The sequence below is a fragment of the Lonchura striata genome, chromosome 2 (genome assembly GCF_050655825.1).
Source record: "Lonchura striata isolate lonStrDom1 chromosome 2, ASM5065582v1, whole genome shotgun sequence".
NCBI classification, from domain to species: Eukaryota; Metazoa; Chordata; class Aves; order Passeriformes; family Estrildidae; genus Lonchura; species Lonchura striata.
In genome coordinates, this window is record NC_140704.1 from 49,683,285 (window position 1) to 49,701,124 (window position 17,840).

Here is a 17,840-nt window from a genome sequence, read left to right on the forward strand (position 1 = left end):
AAAGTTTAGAAGTCTAGTAGGTCGTTAGGAGAGAAGAACAATATCTTTGACAACTGCTATTGTGATGCTTCTGGAAACACTTGTTTTCTAAGTTGCCTGTCCTGCAACCAGATGCACAAATACACCAGCTTGCTTGGAAACTTGCTATGCAGTTTCCAGTCGGCTTTTTATAATGAAGCTTCAAGTTGCTTTCTCAACTTCATCTTTTCCTTGCCTTTGTTTCCTGCTGCATGGGACCAAGTCTTGCCTTTTGCTTCTGTTTGAGATGGCAGATTTATATAGGGCAGATACAAAAATGACTCTGCCTTTAGTATGGTGCTTGCTCAGGCTCCAGCTTTGTGCACTAACCAGAAGAACTTGCATGTTTTGTGGCAGTTTTTGGAAGTTACAAGGCAGTGAAGTACTATTGGATTGTGCCAGTCAAAACTCCTGTCGAGTTGGTCAGTGTTGGCAGCCTGATTCCTGTTGCCTTGTCATTCCCCACAGTTCTGCTGCCACTGTGTGTCTCCAGCCCCCTCTCCCTCCTGTGGCACCAGTCTCTCCAGAAGAGGGGCAGAGCAGATGGATGCCTTTCCCATTATGACCACCACCTGTAGTTTTCCTTCTGCTTTGACTTGTTACGATTAATGCTTTGTTGATGTGTATGCACATTTGTGTGCATTTAAAGTATTAGGATAGTGCTTACCTTAGGAGAAAAAGTGAAGCTACTTGCTAATGAAAGAGTATTTTAAGAAGTCTGGCCACAGAATGCTTTTAAGGGTTTGCTGTGCTAGTAGGTTCTTATTATCTTGGGGTGACAGACAAGTTTCTGTGAAAGACTTGTTCAAAAATATGGTATGTTACATTTTCCAAACACTAGGTAGACAAGAAAGAAAGTAGTTTGGTGTGCATTAGAGCAATTTAAGTCAAAATTGCACTCCTTTCAGGCATGTGGGAAGTGTCTTCTTGCAGAGTCAGTGTCTCATAATTCATAAATATATGTTGGTAGCCTTTTCTTCTAGAGTGAATCACTTTTAATAGGAATGTCATCTATTTATTACAGTACTCTGTGATGCTGGGCTTCTTCCTTCCTCTTAGTCTTAGTTACTTGCACAAATCTGCTTTTGTGGGTTTCTAACTTGTATGGGCTCCTTCAGTGCTTGTAAGAAAATTGGTTGCTGAGTTAAATCTCACAGTTAGGCTGTAGAAGGGCAATTTTATAGAGAATCTTATTTATCTGAAGCTGTTGGAGGGTGCTGCACACCATTTGGTTGAAGTAAAAGCTGCTATGCTTTTATGAAAGAAGTAGCAGTGAAAAAGTCCCATTTAAGTAGTTACAGTGGGAGAATTTTTTTCAGAGTGCAAACTTCTGAGGAGTGTTGCATTCAGTGAAAGGCAAAATAGCTTTTGTAGGTGTTTTGTGCTGGGGATCTTTTAGTACCTGTGCTCATGAGTGTTTTGGGCAGCTCAGTAAATCTGCAGGGAAAATGAGGTTGTTGATGCAGCTGGCAATGTATTTTTTGGCCAGGGAATGAAGCTTCTCCCATACTGTCTTCATGCTGTTACGTGATGTACTAAGGAAGTCCAAGAAGTATAAACTTTGAAAATCCTTAGTCTAATTTTTTTGTTATGTGTGTTCACTATATACAAGTGGTAACTAAAATGCATAGAATTGAAGAAAAAAAATAAAACAATTGATTTCTCCTTTAAGGCTACTGAAATTAAAAGTCTAGTTTTTCTTTTGGTACTAAATGTCCAGACAGATGTTTTTGCTTGATTGTTTCTGACACACTGTTTATGGAATAGCTGACATTCCCTGGCCAAAGAGTTTGCAATTTGAAATGGATACAAAATGAAGGGGTAAATGTAACTTGCAAGAACTTTCAAATATAGTGAATGCTAACCGAAAAGCATGTTACTCTTAAAAAAAAACCACAGCAAAGCCACAAACACAAATAATAAAATCCACCACACAACAAGAGCACCACTTCTGGCAAAGGGTATGCTTGGCTGAGTTACCTGAGAAAGGGGACACTGAAGGAAAAGTGTAAGGACGTCAGAGAAAGGGGTGTAGGCTTTGAAGCAGAATGGGAAAGGCTCAGTGCAGCACCACCAGCCAGGACAACTGGGGACAAGTGTCCAGCCAGAAGGAATACTGATGTCCCATCAGTGTGGCTGTGCCAGGCAGACACTGTCTCCTGTCAAGTACTTGGAGCTCCTCAGGTGAAGGGTGGGACCTGGCTGTGATCTGTAGGCAACAACCAGAGTGGTGCTGGTGCCGAGTCCTGTGAAGCAAACAGCTGTCCCATTTTGACCCCCTGTTTAGGAGGTGTGGCCCTCCAGATCTGCAGCTCCGTATCCTTCTTTCACTGCTGCTCCTGCCTGCCAGAAGCAGCTCCAGCAGCCTGCTCTTGGCAGGGTTTCCTTCAAGGGCATCTGAATTTAAGCATCTCTGTGCTGGGCTGGGTGGGGACTGCTCATCTGTGCAATCCTGGGACTAGAGGAATGGTGTGGGGAGCGGGAGGAGCAGCCTGCACAGCTCTGATCTTGTCAAGCCCTAGACTGGGACAGGGTGATTCTGCTGCAGCCCCTCTGACTCATGTGCAGTTAGCAGGTGTTCATGTCTCCAGAAACTTTCCCATCTTAAGTCAAGTGTGGGTGCAAGTGCAGCTGCCTTTCCCAGCCCACTGCAGGAGGAGTTCCTGTCAACCTTCTTGTTTGTTTTGTGTTTTTGCAGGTTGTGGGCTGCTCATTGCAGAAAGATACAGCTGAAAAAGGGTTAGCATCTTTCCATTCCATTTATGTCCTGAACTTTTAAGATTCTACTATTGCTTTTTTTTGTTTTGGTTGTTTGTGGGGGGGCCTGGTTATTTGTCTTTTTAATGTTAGGCCATTATGTATGTTCTGTGGGGAGCTAGAAATTTTAGGGGAATGAAAATTAAAAATGTAAACTCTCGCTTACACATATTTGTAGGGACAAAAGGTACTCTTTGGTTTACATATCTGGAAGAGCTCTGTATAATTCCATAAAAAGGAAAGAAGGCTGAGTTTACTATCTTTCCAGTATGGCTTCACTGAAGCACTGGTAAAAATGGTATAAAGGATAGGAGCTGCAGTAGAAGTTTTTTGGTTTTTTTTTTGTAAGCCAGCTTAATTTAGAAATAGTTCTCTCAAAAGTTATTGAGAATAGTTGGGACTTCTAGCAACATAAATAATTGATCAGTTTGTCTCTCTCATTTTTTGTTGCTGATTAACTTGAGCATTTTTACAAATTTACAAATTCATGCAAACCCAAAACAAGCTCAGGTGTATTAATAGCAAATATAATTTATATAGCACCAAATTCTCCTAGCTACTGTATAGGTAATGTTCTAGACTTGTCCCTGGTAGTTCCTTTCTTCCCTAGAAGCCTTCAGCATTGTCTGTACTGGAAAATTGACTTGGGAAAGCACAGTGGTATAGTAATAATAATAATGGGATTACATTGCCAGTGTTACCTGTTTCAAAGTTGACTGTTGTTCCACATTAAAAATTGCTTTCAGTATTTAAGCAAATTTACTATGCTGAATAATATCAGTGCTATTCCAAAACATGTTCAGACAGGAAATTACACCATTGTAGTTTCGTTTCTCAGTTTTCCACATAACACCTCACTAATGTTACAGTTCTGGTTTTGTGTCTTTTGGGTTTTTAACCCCACTTGTTGTGGGTTTGGGTTTTTTGTTCATATTTGGGCTTTCTTAGTTAAATGATTGAAAGGGAATTTCTGCCTTAGACTGAGAGGAACTGTATATTGTTTGTTTGCAACTTTCAACTTTACAAAATGTTGCTATTTTTATTCAGATGGGTCATCGAATCACGTTTACAACTATCAGCCATGTGATCACCCACGTCAGCCTTGTGATAGCTCATGTCCATGTGTAATTGCTCAAAACTTCTGTGAGAAGTTTTGTCAGTGCAGCTCAGAATGTAAGTAAAATATTTAAAACACTTAAAAGTTATCTATAAACTTCTAAACATTTAAAACACTTAAAAGTTATCTATAAACTTCTCTCACTGTCTCTCACCATCTGTACAACCAGTCTGTCCATGCTGCAGGCAAGTTACAGGAGCAGCAAATTGTGTCCATCAGTGCGAGCATGTTCAGTTTAATTTGGCCCTTGTAACTGGCCATCGCATGAAATCAGAAAGCGCCTTCAGACCTAAAATTGAGTTATTCAAATATTCCTGAATGTCCTATGCAGATATCAGTGGCTGTGTTACAATATTCTGATATGCTATAATTTGCACAGTCTTAATTTTACACTGTATTTTTTCATACTTGCTGATTTTCTTTTTCACCTGTTCCTTTGTAGGCCAAAATCGTTTTCCTGGGTGTCGCTGTAAAGCACAATGCAACACCAAGCAGTGTCCCTGTTACCTGGCTGTCCGTGAGTGTGATCCTGACCTCTGCCTGACTTGTGGAGCAGCTGACCACTGGGACAGCAAAAATGTTTCTTGCAAGAACTGCAGCATTCAGAGAGGATCCAAAAAAGTATGTCCGGTTATACAACTGCGTGTCTGCCTGGGTTTTGAGGTGTTCTTATATTTTCAAGCCAGAGAATGGAATTTCTTTGCCTTCATGCTGTCAAAGTGGAAAACAAAAAACCAAACAATACAGTAAGGAAAGAAGTTGCCACTTGTTAGCTTGCTCATGTGCTGCTGTTAAGTCTATCTACATTTTGTCACGTACCAATTAGTGTTTTCTGTGCACCACGGCAGCAGAATATCTCCTTTTCCCCATCAGGCTTTGCTTCTTAATTGCAAATAGGCTGCTGTTTTAAAGACCTCAGCAATCTTTCCCCAGATCAGCATAAAGAAGTTTATCCCAGAGTCTAGAAGCTGTTTCTTTCTTCAGTTGTTGATTCTAAGGTATAAACCTGTGTACAGTCTACTAAAGTTTTGAAAGCCTGTTCAGTTCTGGCAAATAAATCAATAAGCCAAAGTTTATTTCTACTCTGGACCATCTTCTCACAGAATAGTTGATTACTGAGCTAATGAGTAGTGGGCTTCTGTCTGCAAACCTTTTGAGGCTGAAATCTTTAGTAAATGATTTTTTATGTAACCTCCTCATTTCATGGTGTCTTGGGGTGATTAAATGAAAATTTTTAGTAGCTTTCAAACAGTTGGTCAATTTTCTTTTATACACATCTTCTGATCAACAAGCTGTAATTTTAGTGTGTGTTTAATCATTAGAAGACTCTGGATTTGTCTGCACTCCTGGAATCCCAACCTATACATTTCACTAAGTGATACAAAACAAAATGAAAAAAAAACCCTGAAGTCAAGTCTAAGCCAGATATATCAAAACTTCTTGTTTTTTCTATTCCACAGCACTTACTATTGGCACCTTCAGATGTGGCAGGCTGGGGGATTTTTATCAAAGATCCTGTACAGAAGAATGAATTCATCTCTGAATACTGTGGTGAGGTAAGGATGGAGAAGACTGGATATGAGCTTAATTGGTATAGTTATGCATTGACAGGGACCAACCATGGGATGCCATTGTCTGTAACCTGGCATCACGTTCAGACAGAGCCATGTGGCTGACCAAGTGTCACAGGCTGCAACTGCTGTCACAGGCTCAGACCTCAGGAGCTACACAATTGGAATGTCACAAAAATTTTGGAACAGGCTCTTGTGAGAAGGAGAGGCTGGAATGTCCTTTTTATCTTAGATGGAATTTCAGTTCAGACATGCTTGGAATTTGGTGGCAAATTATTTAGTATAGTACTGAAAGTCAGTAGGAGCTTTCGCTAAGCTGTATTCTGTAGCAATAAAACCTGAGTCTGGTATGCAGTCCTGATTTTGAGAGGAGAAGCAATTCTTGCTTTTCTGCTCTGAAAGAGTTTATTTATGCTAAAAGCAAAGCATGGATGTTTGGCAAGTGCAGAATGCTTGCTGAAAACAACACTTTGTTTGGGAATACTTTGAATCGGAGAATAAAAAACTCCCACCTGTCTTTCAAAAGGCTGGGAGGGGTTGACATTAAGTTGCTGTGGTTACACAATGTAAAGAGTTCTTCTCTCTTTTACAAATGGTGTTTCTTTCAGATTATTTCTCAGGATGAGGCAGACAGAAGAGGAAAAGTGTACGACAAATACATGTGCAGCTTTCTGTTTAACTTGAATAATGGTATGTATGCACTAATTGCAACCCTTGGCAGTACAAGTAAAGTATGTATGCTTAGCATTTTGTTCAGCCCTGTTCTTCTACAGACAGCAGGTAACATCGAGCATTTTTTTCACACATCTTTCCCTATCAGTGTGTGGATTCATCCTGTTGATAGTTAGTCTTTGGGGTTTTTTCTCTAAATGTTCATCAGCTAGATGTAGTGATGGATCCTGTTGCACAAGCAACTGTACAAGAGGAGTAGAACTTCATGGAGTAAAATTATGTGCAGACATTAAGTAGACTAAAGAATGTAAAAGGCTTGCCAGGTGTTGTCTGAAGTAATTTTACTGAATTAAATCAGCAGTAAGTTACGATGGGAATTGTGTTGGGGGAAAAAAAGCCACCTACAGATATGTGGTATGTGGCTGCTGCCATTAGAAGAGAAAAATACAGACTGCACTATGTCAAGTAGAAAATACTAGAAAATAGTTGAAATGAGGAAAAAAAAACCTGCCGCTTTATGTCAGTGTTGACAGCATATTTACAGAGCTTGTCCTTGTGGAATAAAGGTAGAGAAGCTTCAATGGGTAGCTAAGGTGCCGCTATGCCACTGTGGCAGGAGGTAAAGGAAAAGCAGAGTTCAGCTCTTGTAGAGTGGTGGGCCAGCTCTTCCATGGGGCAAGCTGTGCAGTTATCATCTTCAGCTGCTAAGATCCAAGCACACTAGGTATTAAACTCAAAAATGTGTTTGTAGGTGACCCATCCATCATTTGTGGGATTTGTTGTTTTTTCCACCCCCCTAGATTTTGTGGTTGATGCAACACGCAAGGGCAACAAAATTAGATTTGCAAACCATTCAGTAAATCCCAACTGCTATGCAAAAGGTAAGTTTCTCATTTACTTGCTTTTCATCAATGTATGAAATACTGTGACGTATTTCTTTAGCATGCATTTTCTCAGTATTTGTACTAACATACCTAATTTATTTTAAAACAGTTATGATGGTTAATGGCGATCACAGAATAGGAATATTTGCTAAAAGAGCCATTCAGACTGGTGAAGAACTGTTCTTTGACTACAGGTGGGTAGATGAATTTCAGATGGAATTAGCTTTCAGTATCTGTGCAGCTCAGAGTTATGCCTGGCCCCTGCAGCCTCAGGTCTCAGCAGCTGAGAAGCAGCTCTCCCCACATTGGTTTTGTTAAGCCAGATGCCATAGCAAGACTGATTGCACTAATGCAGCTGGTTAAGAGCCTGCAAGCTTGGAAAAGCAGCTCATATAAAGCAAAGTGTAGTGACAGATGGGGACAGACTTTCTGTGGTTGGGTTACCTAGGTATCAGTACAAGTTAACTCCCCCCTCATTCAGAAATAGGCAAACATTTCAGAGAATGAAATTTCAGAATTACTACAAACAAGTACTTGCTAAGAATGTGTCCTTATTTCCTCTACAATCATCTCACTTGGCAAAAAGCAAGCTGTCCAGTGGCAATACTGTGTAGGTCAGCCTGGAGAGATGCAGTTGCTTTCCAGTCCTGAAAATTAACTTCAGGACTGCTAGATTCAAGGTAAATAAGTATGGAATTTTAATGATTTGTCTCCTCTTGATCAAACACTTCTGAAAGTAGTTTCTTGAATGGGTCAGCAGTGCTATTCACCTGCAAATTCACACAAGGAAGAAACACCCCAGCTGTTGAAGAAATGATGGGAAATCTGAGTATTCCAGGCTGCGGTGTCATTCTGTCAGGATAATGAAGCTGAAATGTTCCATGACACTACTTCTTTGTGATTTTGTTATTTTTTTTTTAATTTCAGATATAGCCAAGCTGATGCCCTTAAGTATGTGGGCATTGAAAGAGAAATGGAAATCCCTTGACACCAGCTACCTCTTCTTTTAAACAAACAGCTGCCTTATCTTCAGGAATTTCTAGTACTGTGGGCAATTTTAGAAAAATAAATATGATGCAATTTGAAATTCTGTATTTGCAAAGTACTGTAACAGTAATTTATAGTAACAAATTTTAAAAAAACCAACTTTTTATTGCCTTCTCACCAGCTGCAAAGTGTTTTGTACCTATGAACTTTTGCAATAATGTGGTGTGGTACATTTTTCAACCTTGAATAAAGGATACTTGAACTTCTTCATTTTTATTGGAATCGAGTTGAAATTTTGTGTCAGCCCCTTGAAAGCAAGGTGAATTGAAACTGTAACTTCTGTGCAAAGGCAGCTCCACACTTTTCTCCTGTTACTTCGGGTCACCTTTATTATCAGCGTAAAGATGGAAACAGTGTAGATGTCAGTCGGGTGATTGTGGTGCTGCAGTGCCTAAGTGAGACAAGCGGAGTCTTGCAGCTTCTCAGCTCCCTCAGCATGCAGTTACATCCCTGCTCTCTGGAGTAATGGCTGCAGCCCAGAAACTCCTACAATTGCCAGAATAGCTGTGATTTCTGTGACAAACGCTACTTTCAAGGTGAAGCTGTGGTAAAAGGTGCCCTTACTGTGGCTTCTCTAAAGCAACAAACTGAATGATGAACACAACAGTAACTACACATATATTAAAAGGTTAAGAGATGCAGAAGAGAAATGTGTAAATTTCATCCAGAAACATTTAGATTGCAGCTAGATGTCTGTACAGTGCTAGCACATTTATTTCTTGCTAGTGGATTACGAACTGTGCAGCCTCTTGCAAAGTAGAACACAATGCTCTGGGCAAATCAGCCAGAGTAGGAGGCAGGCACAGGGTGGCATTATTGCCAAACTGAGTTCATGAAATCCCATCCACTGTGACCATTTACCTGCTGCACTGAGGGGGCTCCAAGCCTGGGCCTGAATTCAGCTCTTCCCGCTTCCACACTCCCACGTAGAGCAGGCAGCTGCCCACGCCTTGGTAGTGGCTCAAGTAAGAACTAGGAGTTCATAAGGAAAAGAACAGTTCAAAAGTAAAAACCTGATTTTCTCCCTGCTCAGGTAGAGCACAGTTCCTGATCTGAAGGATGCACAGTACACAAAGCATTGCTTTAACCAGCCAAGGGCTTCGAAAGGCAGCTCAGAGCAGGTGATTTCTGGACTTCCAACTAAGAAAGGAGTTCAGGCTGCTTCTTTGTCATCATGGCACACAGATCCTGCCAAAGAAATTTATTAGCTCTGAACTTTCTGCAAGAAGGGTTCACTAAACCAAACCAGCATCTTAGGAAAAAAATAAAAATAATTAAGCAACATCACCAGCTCCATTCTTCTAAACTTCCAAAAGCAACTGTGAGCAGCAAGATGCTTCTATTGCCCCTAATGGCAGTCTTTAGCTCTTTCAGAACAGAAATACCAAACATACAAAATCCCCTCCCTTCTAGTACTGCTCAAGTTTTGTTTTTAACCCAGAGTTAAACTGTAACCATTAGTTTCTGTCAAGAGAAACATTAGTAACAAAAAAAACTGGCTATTTTTCCTGTGAAAAGAAACTAAATAAAATCAGTTTTGATACAGGGTAAAATGGCTATAGACCTTAAGTTCTTTCCACGATCAAGATTAGAAAATATAGATTACCAAAAGTAAGACCTGTGAGGATGGCAGCATTTTGCTTGTAGCATATGGAAAGCCAATACTAATTTCATAAAATGTTGTGAGAAGAATGGAATGAGGCCTGCTCAATCAAGCTATGTGTAGTAACACTTGAAAGTATTTTAATTCCCATCCCAGGTTGCATTTAATGGGAATTGTTCTTCAGGAACACACCCAATTTCCTGCTCCAGTCAAAGAAATGGGCAGCCTAAACCTCCTTTATTCTAGGCAGCATTTATGCAAGTGGGATGCACTTCATAGCACAATGAGCAATGTTAAAACAGGTTCCAATTTCAGATGACCAAGCATTGCCACATACATTCTGAGTATTTTCTGTTCTGCATATCTTGTGAAATCATCACAAATTTATTTTCAAAGTGCAGACATTTCCTCTTCAAAAAGAAATAACATGCACAGATAATGATAGATGACAGTATCTTCAGAGAAGAAAATATTCTTAACGCACCAGAAAATGGGGAGGAAAAGCAAAACGAATTCCTAATAGCTTTCATAACCATTATACCTTTTATTTACATTTAGAAAGATAATTCATGAAACTTAAAACAATAAAACCAAATGCAACTTGTACAGAAATCTTTTAATTTGTTTTTATTATTTATCACACATTAAAAAATGAAACACACTATACAAATGGTTTTTCATAGCAGATTACACATGGGTCCATTCAGACTCGCTCTCCAAGTGCTGCCAACATGTATAAGTGCTGCCTGTGATGGCAGCTGTTTATCATATAGCCAATGTATTGATTTAAATGCAGTAGCATGCAACCCTTAAATGAGAAGGGTCTGATTCCTTTCTGTTCTTAAATTAGGTTAAATGGCATTGGTGTCCATATTTACATACTTGAAATGTATCAATCCTGAGCAGTTCTGATGTAAATCTGAGACTGGCTGATGGAGTCCTGGTCTCAGTCATTAAAAAGGGAGGTCCAAATGGCAGCAGGGTGGCTGCTATGAAGTTCTGTCGCTTTCATTCTTTCCATCACATACCTACTTGCTGAGTGTCACACAGTCAGGTAATTGCTAATAAAAATGCTAAGCCAAGTAACTGTAGGTGTCCTTCTCACCATCTACACGTTCCAAGTACTCCTTCTCAATGAGGATGTCGATGCATTTCTGTGGGAGGAACAGAGCAGAGGTAAGCTGTGGGACATGGGCATAAAAGCCCTCTCTGGGGTTGCTCCAAACTTTGATTTTGACCCCCGAGGGAGTTCCCTGCCAAGCAGAAGACGGGAATAGGCAAAGGATGCAAACCACAGCAGTTCACTCTTCTCTTTCTGACCACATCCAAGCAGAAGGCTTTGCTAATCCACTAAACTGAATTACACTTACTGGACACCATTCCAGGGGTGTGGCTGGGAGATCATCAGTATGTTGAGCAACTTCATAGTAAGACACCAAATAAAGAATTACACCAAGATGCAGAGTTTGTGTAAGGTCAAGAAAGAGAGCAGCAGCAGTGAGGAGCTGTCTGTGTCACTGCCAGCACTGGCAATGCCAGTTTATGCAACTGCTCTCACTGCCTGTCCTTTGCCTCACCTACCCATTGGTTGTGGATATGAAAACTTCTGGTGAGCTCACTAAAACAAACTGATGAAGAAATTAATATACATTAATTAATAATATAATCAATATAATTATGAGTAAATAATGAAATACAATGCCCCCTTCCCCAACATTTTTACTGTAAAGGAAAGCAGGAAACTTTTATCATGCTAATCCCAGGGCTGACTGTTGTTCCACAACTAGGAAAGAAGGAACAAAAGGAAAACCTGGAACAAGGGCAAGCTGATACTGATGTCAAAAGATGCAATCCAGCTACTATTTTACCACCACTGCCAACAATGTGAAACATGAAGAGTACCCTAAAAGAAGTGCAGTATTTCTGGTTTAAATATTTCCTACTTGCAACTAAAAAAGAAATCTGTCCCACCTCCTTAGCTTTCCTTTTTAATTCACCATCTCCTTAGCTTTCCTTTTTAATTCAGAAGCATGTGTTTTGTCTGCGTATATATCCTCACCTCCTGGAATCCAGGTTCAGAGATGCAGGTCTCACATACCTTAATTACAGGAACTCGTGGCTTGAACCTTGAGGACAGCTGTGTTAGCACTTCTCCAAGCAGTTGCTGGTGTTTTAAAACTTTCCTCATTTTCATGATTCTCACAATAGCAGCCTGCACAGCAAAGTTGGGAAGGTGTGTTTAGGAGCAAAGTACTTGTCCCTCTGTGTAAAGCCATTTAACTCCCCTAGATCACCACCACAACCAACTCGAGCAGCAGACGGGGAGAAGCTTGCCCACGAGTGTCAGCTACTCACACAGACTTCAGGAACTCAGAGTCTCCACAGCACACAGTCATCAGAAGTGGTTTTGACTCATGAATTTTTAGAACTGTGCTTACAGTCAGTCAATCATAATAATAAAAGCACCAACTGGTAACAAGAGCCACACCAAACTACTTGTGTAGCAAAAAGCTTTCTTTATATATTTAACTTTACTGTGACACTGTCTTACTGTACAACTGTATTTCCTCTCACGGCCTCTCAAGTGGATTCCAAATGAACTAATATAAAACCATTGTTGATTTTATACTACCTGTATTACTATTTTTATATTATTCAGTTTTCACCCAGGACAAGGTCTGGTGAACATGTATCCAAGGAACCCAAACACTCAACAACATCAGGTTAGAACAATGTGAATGAAAACGTCCTGTCTGTAGAAGTACCTTCCTCCAGTTTCTACTATAGACTCAAATCACCTTTAACAATATTTAAAATACATTTTTTGAACTCTAATGTAGTTAGAGCATGTTGTCTTCTACTAAAAATTAGGAAAACCCTGAAGTAAGTGTAATTAAATGATTACAAAGATGTGATTCTGAGTCCATGACAGCATTCTGCAATAAAACTCACCTGAATCAGTAGTTTTCTGTCTTCCTCTATATTTTTGTGTGTAGTTTCTTGCTCCTGCTTCTGTTCAGTCTTCATTGGCACATTGATGTTTACCCTTAATTTTTTGCTGTAAAGAAAAGCATAAGTTAATGAACAATTAGACTGTTTAAAAACCTAAGAAACACAGAAAAAACTCCAAACAAAACCCAACTCCAAAATAAAAGCCACAGCACCATAATTACAACAATACAGGACTTTGGCTCTTCTGAAAACTTAGATGCTCTTATTCAAGTTAAAAAAAATTAAAATAAAAATAAAGAATGCCCACAACCAACCAAGGAAACAAAATACCTTTCTGGTGGGTGTCAATGCATCTCACAGCTTACTGAATCCATCCTAATGATCTGTGTAACTAGCACTGTACAGTTACACTGTATTCAAAATATTATTGTGTGTAGTAAGAAGCTTGGAATCAGTGAAGGGGACAAAAAGTCAATGTAAGCAGAATCACCTTTCTAATTTACAGACTGGATTCTGAACATAATGTGGAGAAACCTGTTTGTTCTGTGTTCTGAGCTCTGCTTTTCTTTCACACACTCCCTGGCACTGACAGCTGTGCTGAGGTGAGCCCACTGCCACATGTGGCCACTCAAGACAAGGTCCTCTGTCACAAGTGGGAAGCAAACCTCAGCATCGGAGCACCAGGGAGCACAGGGCTCTGCTCAGACCTGTTAGCTGCACCGAGGAGATCTGTTATTTATTTAGCACAGTGTTCTCCATCATAAATTGGGAACAAGCTGCTGCACAGTGCAGCAACACTGAGCTGTTTCCATCACTGCATTAATGCAACAGACCATGAATTCTCAAACCTTTAATTTGGTAAAGGGGGACAGAGATGAGATAAAGTGTGAGTTGAGGTATAAGGAAAGGTTTTAAAATGTTTCTTTCACATGAGATCTTATCTTTGGGAAGTACTGAACTCCTCACTGAATTTATGTGTGTTTATATCTATGCTCTGGCAAGCATGATAAAAAGTACCACAGTGCTGTAAACAGCTTAAAATGCACAACTGTTTAAAGTAAGTAATAAAATCTACTGAAAAATTGTGTTTATTAAGTCTTCAAATCACTGTATACACCATGGTTATAAAACAAGCCTGATCTTCTAGTGTTAGCAGCAGTGGATGAACATTTATGCCTCTGACCTTTGCTGCTCACTGGACACTAGTGTAACCTTATAAAATATCATGGATTTGCTGAGTGCATGCAAATAACACCTTGGCAAAACAGCAGCACTTGAATCAATTATTCAAGAATTGGACAATTAAGGAACAAAAAGAGCATATGAAAATATGTCAGGCCTTACCTTTATTTTACCTTTATGACAAAGTCAGAGTCAAAGAGCTGAAATCACACTCAACCCCCACCACTCACCAGCCCTTTCCCGTAATGCTGGCAAACATTGGATCTACATTTGAATTGGCACTTGAACCCTGAAGCTTGCATCCCAAGTATATTAGGTTTCACCCAGATTTTGAAAGCAGAGGAGGATGCTACCCATTACATCTAAGTAATGCATGCTGCTTACTTTTTGTAACCAAGATACAGTTTTATTAAAGTATCTGGTTTTAACTCCACTTCATCAACATTTGCATTTTCGTCTTCTAAAACCTGCAATAAATAAAGAAACAAACAATAAATAGTCTAACATATTTCACTGTATGTTAAGCAGGTCATAAAAAAACAAGAGTACTTACAAGTAATTTTGATTTCAACAGTATCTGTAGAACTTGTGCCAAGATATCCTACAAAATTATAGAAAACATTATTGGAGCAGATAGACAGCACCTTTGTCTAACTTAAAAACTTGAACAAGAATGCACATATTTAGACTAAGAACTAATGAGTGCAGAACACTGCAAAATGAAGGGGCAAGAAAAAGCAGTAAAAACGTAGTTCACAGAAATAAAACAATGTCCTTTTTTGGTGTTATGACATATCCCACTTGTGGTTGGTCAAATATCATAAAATTCTTGAGAAATACTAATTCCAAAAAAAAAAGATCTTTCCACTTGCTGCTTTAGGAACTATTTTGCAACTAGATTTATATGCCTAAGAAATATTTTTTCCCAAACCATGCAACTATATATACACCATGGCAAGCTTAAACAAACTTCAGAAAGCAAGCACTCTCTGCTTTCTGATTAACATCTTTTTGTTTTAACAGGGATCCATTCTGGTTGCTGTTGCTGGTTGCTCACTCAGGCGGCTACTGGCAATATTCTGTGCAGGCCTGCAAAGCTGCTATTTTATCACAGTCTGTAATAAATGACAACTCCCTAAGACCTCTGGGTTTGCTGTAATCTATCAGCAACAATAACTTTCTAGGTACACATTTCTAGAAGTAAAGATCCTAGTGAATAGGAATACCTTACTTTCCAGAAGTCAGAGCAGATTTGATTCACATCTACTGCTAAAGGTCAAATAAATATCAAATTGTGGGTCATAAAGCTTGCTTGGGAAGAAAAGGAGGGAACCTTTTCCACAGGAAAGAGTTAGCCAATGAATTGCAGATTTACTGAGTTCATGTAAAAAAGCCTTAAGATATAAAAGAATGACAGATGCATAGATCAATCATTTAGGGAAAATGCTGGTTTTGCTAGAATGTTGTCTTTTAACATTAAAATGTATGCATTGAAATACTGAAAACTTCTACCCAGAGCTCAGCAGGAAGCTAGACAATTCACTCTAGTCATGAACAGGAATGTACATGCACTAAGGCTCATCAGAAGAGCAGGCAGTTATGATTACAGGAAAGTAAATTGATGAAGAATAGAGCATATCTGTCTCCTTTGGGACAGAAACTGGTTCTGGCTCCAAGCATGCGTAATCCAAATTTCTCATGATAGCAGCAAAAGCCCTGAAGACTAAAACACTTGCTCACAAGAGTGTGGTAAAACGTGCAAAGTCACTACCATTTTTATTTGAGTACTGTCTGTCAGCTGCTGCACGGTGTAGGCATCTTCTGTGTTGTACTGCAGTAAAATCGCCATCTGGAATGTGGATGCCTGACAGATCCAAAAACAGAGAACAGAGGGGACAGAGGGGAAATCAGAAAATGAGAACTTACAAACACTTCCTGAATTTGAACAGCCTGAAATTCACCAGTTAAACACATACACTGGAATATTTGGACAACAGAGAATACCCAAGTGGTGCTAATCAAACTAAATAAAGATAATAAAATGTTGCTTTTACAACCAGAACTCCCCCTTCCAGAATTATCTAAACATAAACCTCAGGATTAGAATAAGTTGGCTTGCTTCAGACACTTTATCAACTCTTCTATTATGGCATCAAAACATTTTCCTTCTATTTGCTAATATAGTTTTAAATTGTTTTCCTCTGTCACTCCAACTCTTGCCCATTTAATCATCACTGCATCCAGTACAGACTGCTGAATTCATCCTCACAACCCTCCCAACTCCAGCAGAATAATGAAACCAAATTTATACACCAAGCAGCTATCAATGGCTTATCCAAGCCTATCACCACAGGGTTAACATATGTTGATGACAAGGTCAAAGTCTGGCATTATCTTGTTTCTTCTTACTGTTGTGAACTCCCCATCCCATCTACTTTTTGAAAGAAAGCAGACAGTATAGTATAAGCAGCATGAAATCCTAGGCAAAGAGGTTGTATTTATCTCACAAAATGCATTTCAACACCTGTTTAAACTACAGGCAATGTGTTCTGTTTCTTAAGTCAAATTTATTTTAAACACAGATCTTTAGTATCAGTACAGTAAATAAAATAAACATACAATAAGGGTTCTACTGGCTGCATCCAGTCCTCTGAAAACAACCATGACCAAGTGTTTCTATTGGTATGACTTTTCCTTACCTGTAATGTGTATCTGTTTTTGAAACAGTTGGTAACCAATTCCCCTTTGGACAGCTGATACAACCATGTTAATTTTCTTCCACTATGACGACTGGCATAAAATGCAGTAAATCTCTGATAGCTCCGTTCTAACTGTATAAAAACATCAGTAATAAATAAATAAATAAATAAATATTATTTATCTTCATTCACTGTTACTAGAACATATTATGAAAGCAACAGAGGATCAGAAAATCTGATCACCCTCAACCACTGTGTTGTCTAAATAACACAAAGGTAAACTCAAAGTATTCAAATTCAGTAGACTGGATGAAAAATTTCCCTCTGTTATGAGTTTCCCCTTTAGAGTATCATTAACAGTACAAATGTAAATAGGCATTTAAGGTTCATTCTTCCTTTTAGAATACATTAAACATGGTTAGAAAAGCAATTTGTTTTAAGCACCTTCATCCTCCAGGTAACAGCATTAAATTTATTTCTCACATTAAATATTCATGTCTTTTTTCTGGATAAACACTCAGCAGAAAACTAATGATTATAATATCTAAATATTTTACTGGGCAAAGCTGAAGCAATGGTATGAAAAGGTTTCTTAAATTAGGTATATCCAGAAAAATGCACTAACACAGATTTGCTTTAGTTGCTGTTGAATATTTTGAAGAAAGATTCATTAACCAGGGAGTTTTCATGGGAAAGATACAAAACCATGGGTTTCACACAGTTTCCTCTTACTACCTTACTCAATTATCTTCTTCCAAATATCCTCAGGCCAAACAGGCAAATACCAGAGACACTTCTAGTCCTCTCTGATACGCAACAGAATGGAAGGAAACACCAGCTTTGTAAAAAAATTCCTCTCAAGATCATTCCATGCTCAGATGAACCAAGTGCAAGTGCCTCACCTCAGATGGCAGAGCAAACGTGCAGGACTGCTGGAACGGCCACGATCCAGAACTCAGCACCTGGATGCTGAAATCCACTGAAAGAGAGGTGAAGAGGATGAGCTGCATTATTCCATCTTTCTCCTAACTCCACTCTCCTAACTCCTCTCCAGTTCTAACACAGACATGTTTCTGGCTCTTTATCAAACTGACATGGTAAAAAATCTTTAACTACTATTTTACTTTTGTCGGAGCATAACCGAAGTTATTCATGAGAGATGTCACTGCAGTTGGAGAGCTTTAGATTTACCGTTACAGGCACTCAATCTTCTTTTATTTGGAGAAGTTACTACTCTGTTTCCATCCCTACAATGAGTTTCTCTTTTAACACAGAAGTGGGAAAATTTTAAGTGTTCATCATCACTCCACAGTACACAACTGCAAGAACAGACCTTCA

The 17,840-nt window shown here is 39.2% G+C and overlaps 2 protein-coding genes across 26 annotated transcripts in view; one reads left to right on the forward strand and one right to left on the reverse strand.

Annotated features, from left to right (window-relative positions):
* Positions 1–8,276, forward strand: part of EZH2 (enhancer of zeste 2 polycomb repressive complex 2 subunit) — a 51,081-nt gene extending 42,805 nt beyond the window's left edge. For 19 of the 20 annotated variants that reach the window (XM_085573429.1, XM_085573424.1, XM_085573432.1 and 16 more), the window contains 8 exons: positions 2,717–2,757; positions 3,823–3,948; positions 4,335–4,513; positions 5,353–5,448; positions 6,072–6,153; positions 6,936–7,016; positions 7,129–7,213; positions 7,947–8,276. In XM_085573429.1, the coding sequence (XP_085429555.1) occupies positions 2,717–2,757; positions 3,823–3,948; positions 4,335–4,513; positions 5,353–5,448; positions 6,072–6,153; positions 6,936–7,016; positions 7,129–7,213; positions 7,947–8,007 (751 nt within the window). In that variant the 3' untranslated portion in view covers positions 8,008–8,276. Of the gene's footprint in view, positions 1–2,716; positions 2,758–3,822; positions 3,949–4,334; positions 4,514–5,352; positions 5,449–6,071; positions 6,154–6,886; positions 7,017–7,128; positions 7,214–7,946 lie in introns of all 20 variants that reach the window. The other variant, XR_014953309.1, reaches the window with a different exon arrangement.
* Positions 8,277–10,189: 1,913 nt separating this feature from the next.
* The window catches only part of CUL1 (cullin 1), a 52,540-nt gene continuing 44,889 nt past the window's right edge, over positions 10,190–17,840 (reverse strand). For all 6 annotated transcript variants that reach the window (XM_021546263.3, XM_085573415.1, XM_085573414.1 and 3 more), the window contains 8 exons: positions 17,405–17,481; positions 16,503–16,634; positions 15,575–15,667; positions 14,357–14,404; positions 14,188–14,270; positions 12,622–12,727; positions 11,768–11,881; positions 10,190–10,823 (listed from right to left, as the gene is read on the reverse strand). In XM_021546263.3, the coding sequence (XP_021401938.1) occupies positions 10,743–10,823; positions 11,768–11,881; positions 12,622–12,727; positions 14,188–14,270; positions 14,357–14,404; positions 15,575–15,667; positions 16,503–16,634; positions 17,405–17,481 (734 nt within the window). In that variant the 3' untranslated portion in view covers positions 10,190–10,742. The remainder of the gene's footprint in view (positions 10,824–11,767; positions 11,882–12,621; positions 12,728–14,187; positions 14,271–14,356; positions 14,405–15,574; positions 15,668–16,502; positions 16,635–17,404; positions 17,482–17,840) is intronic.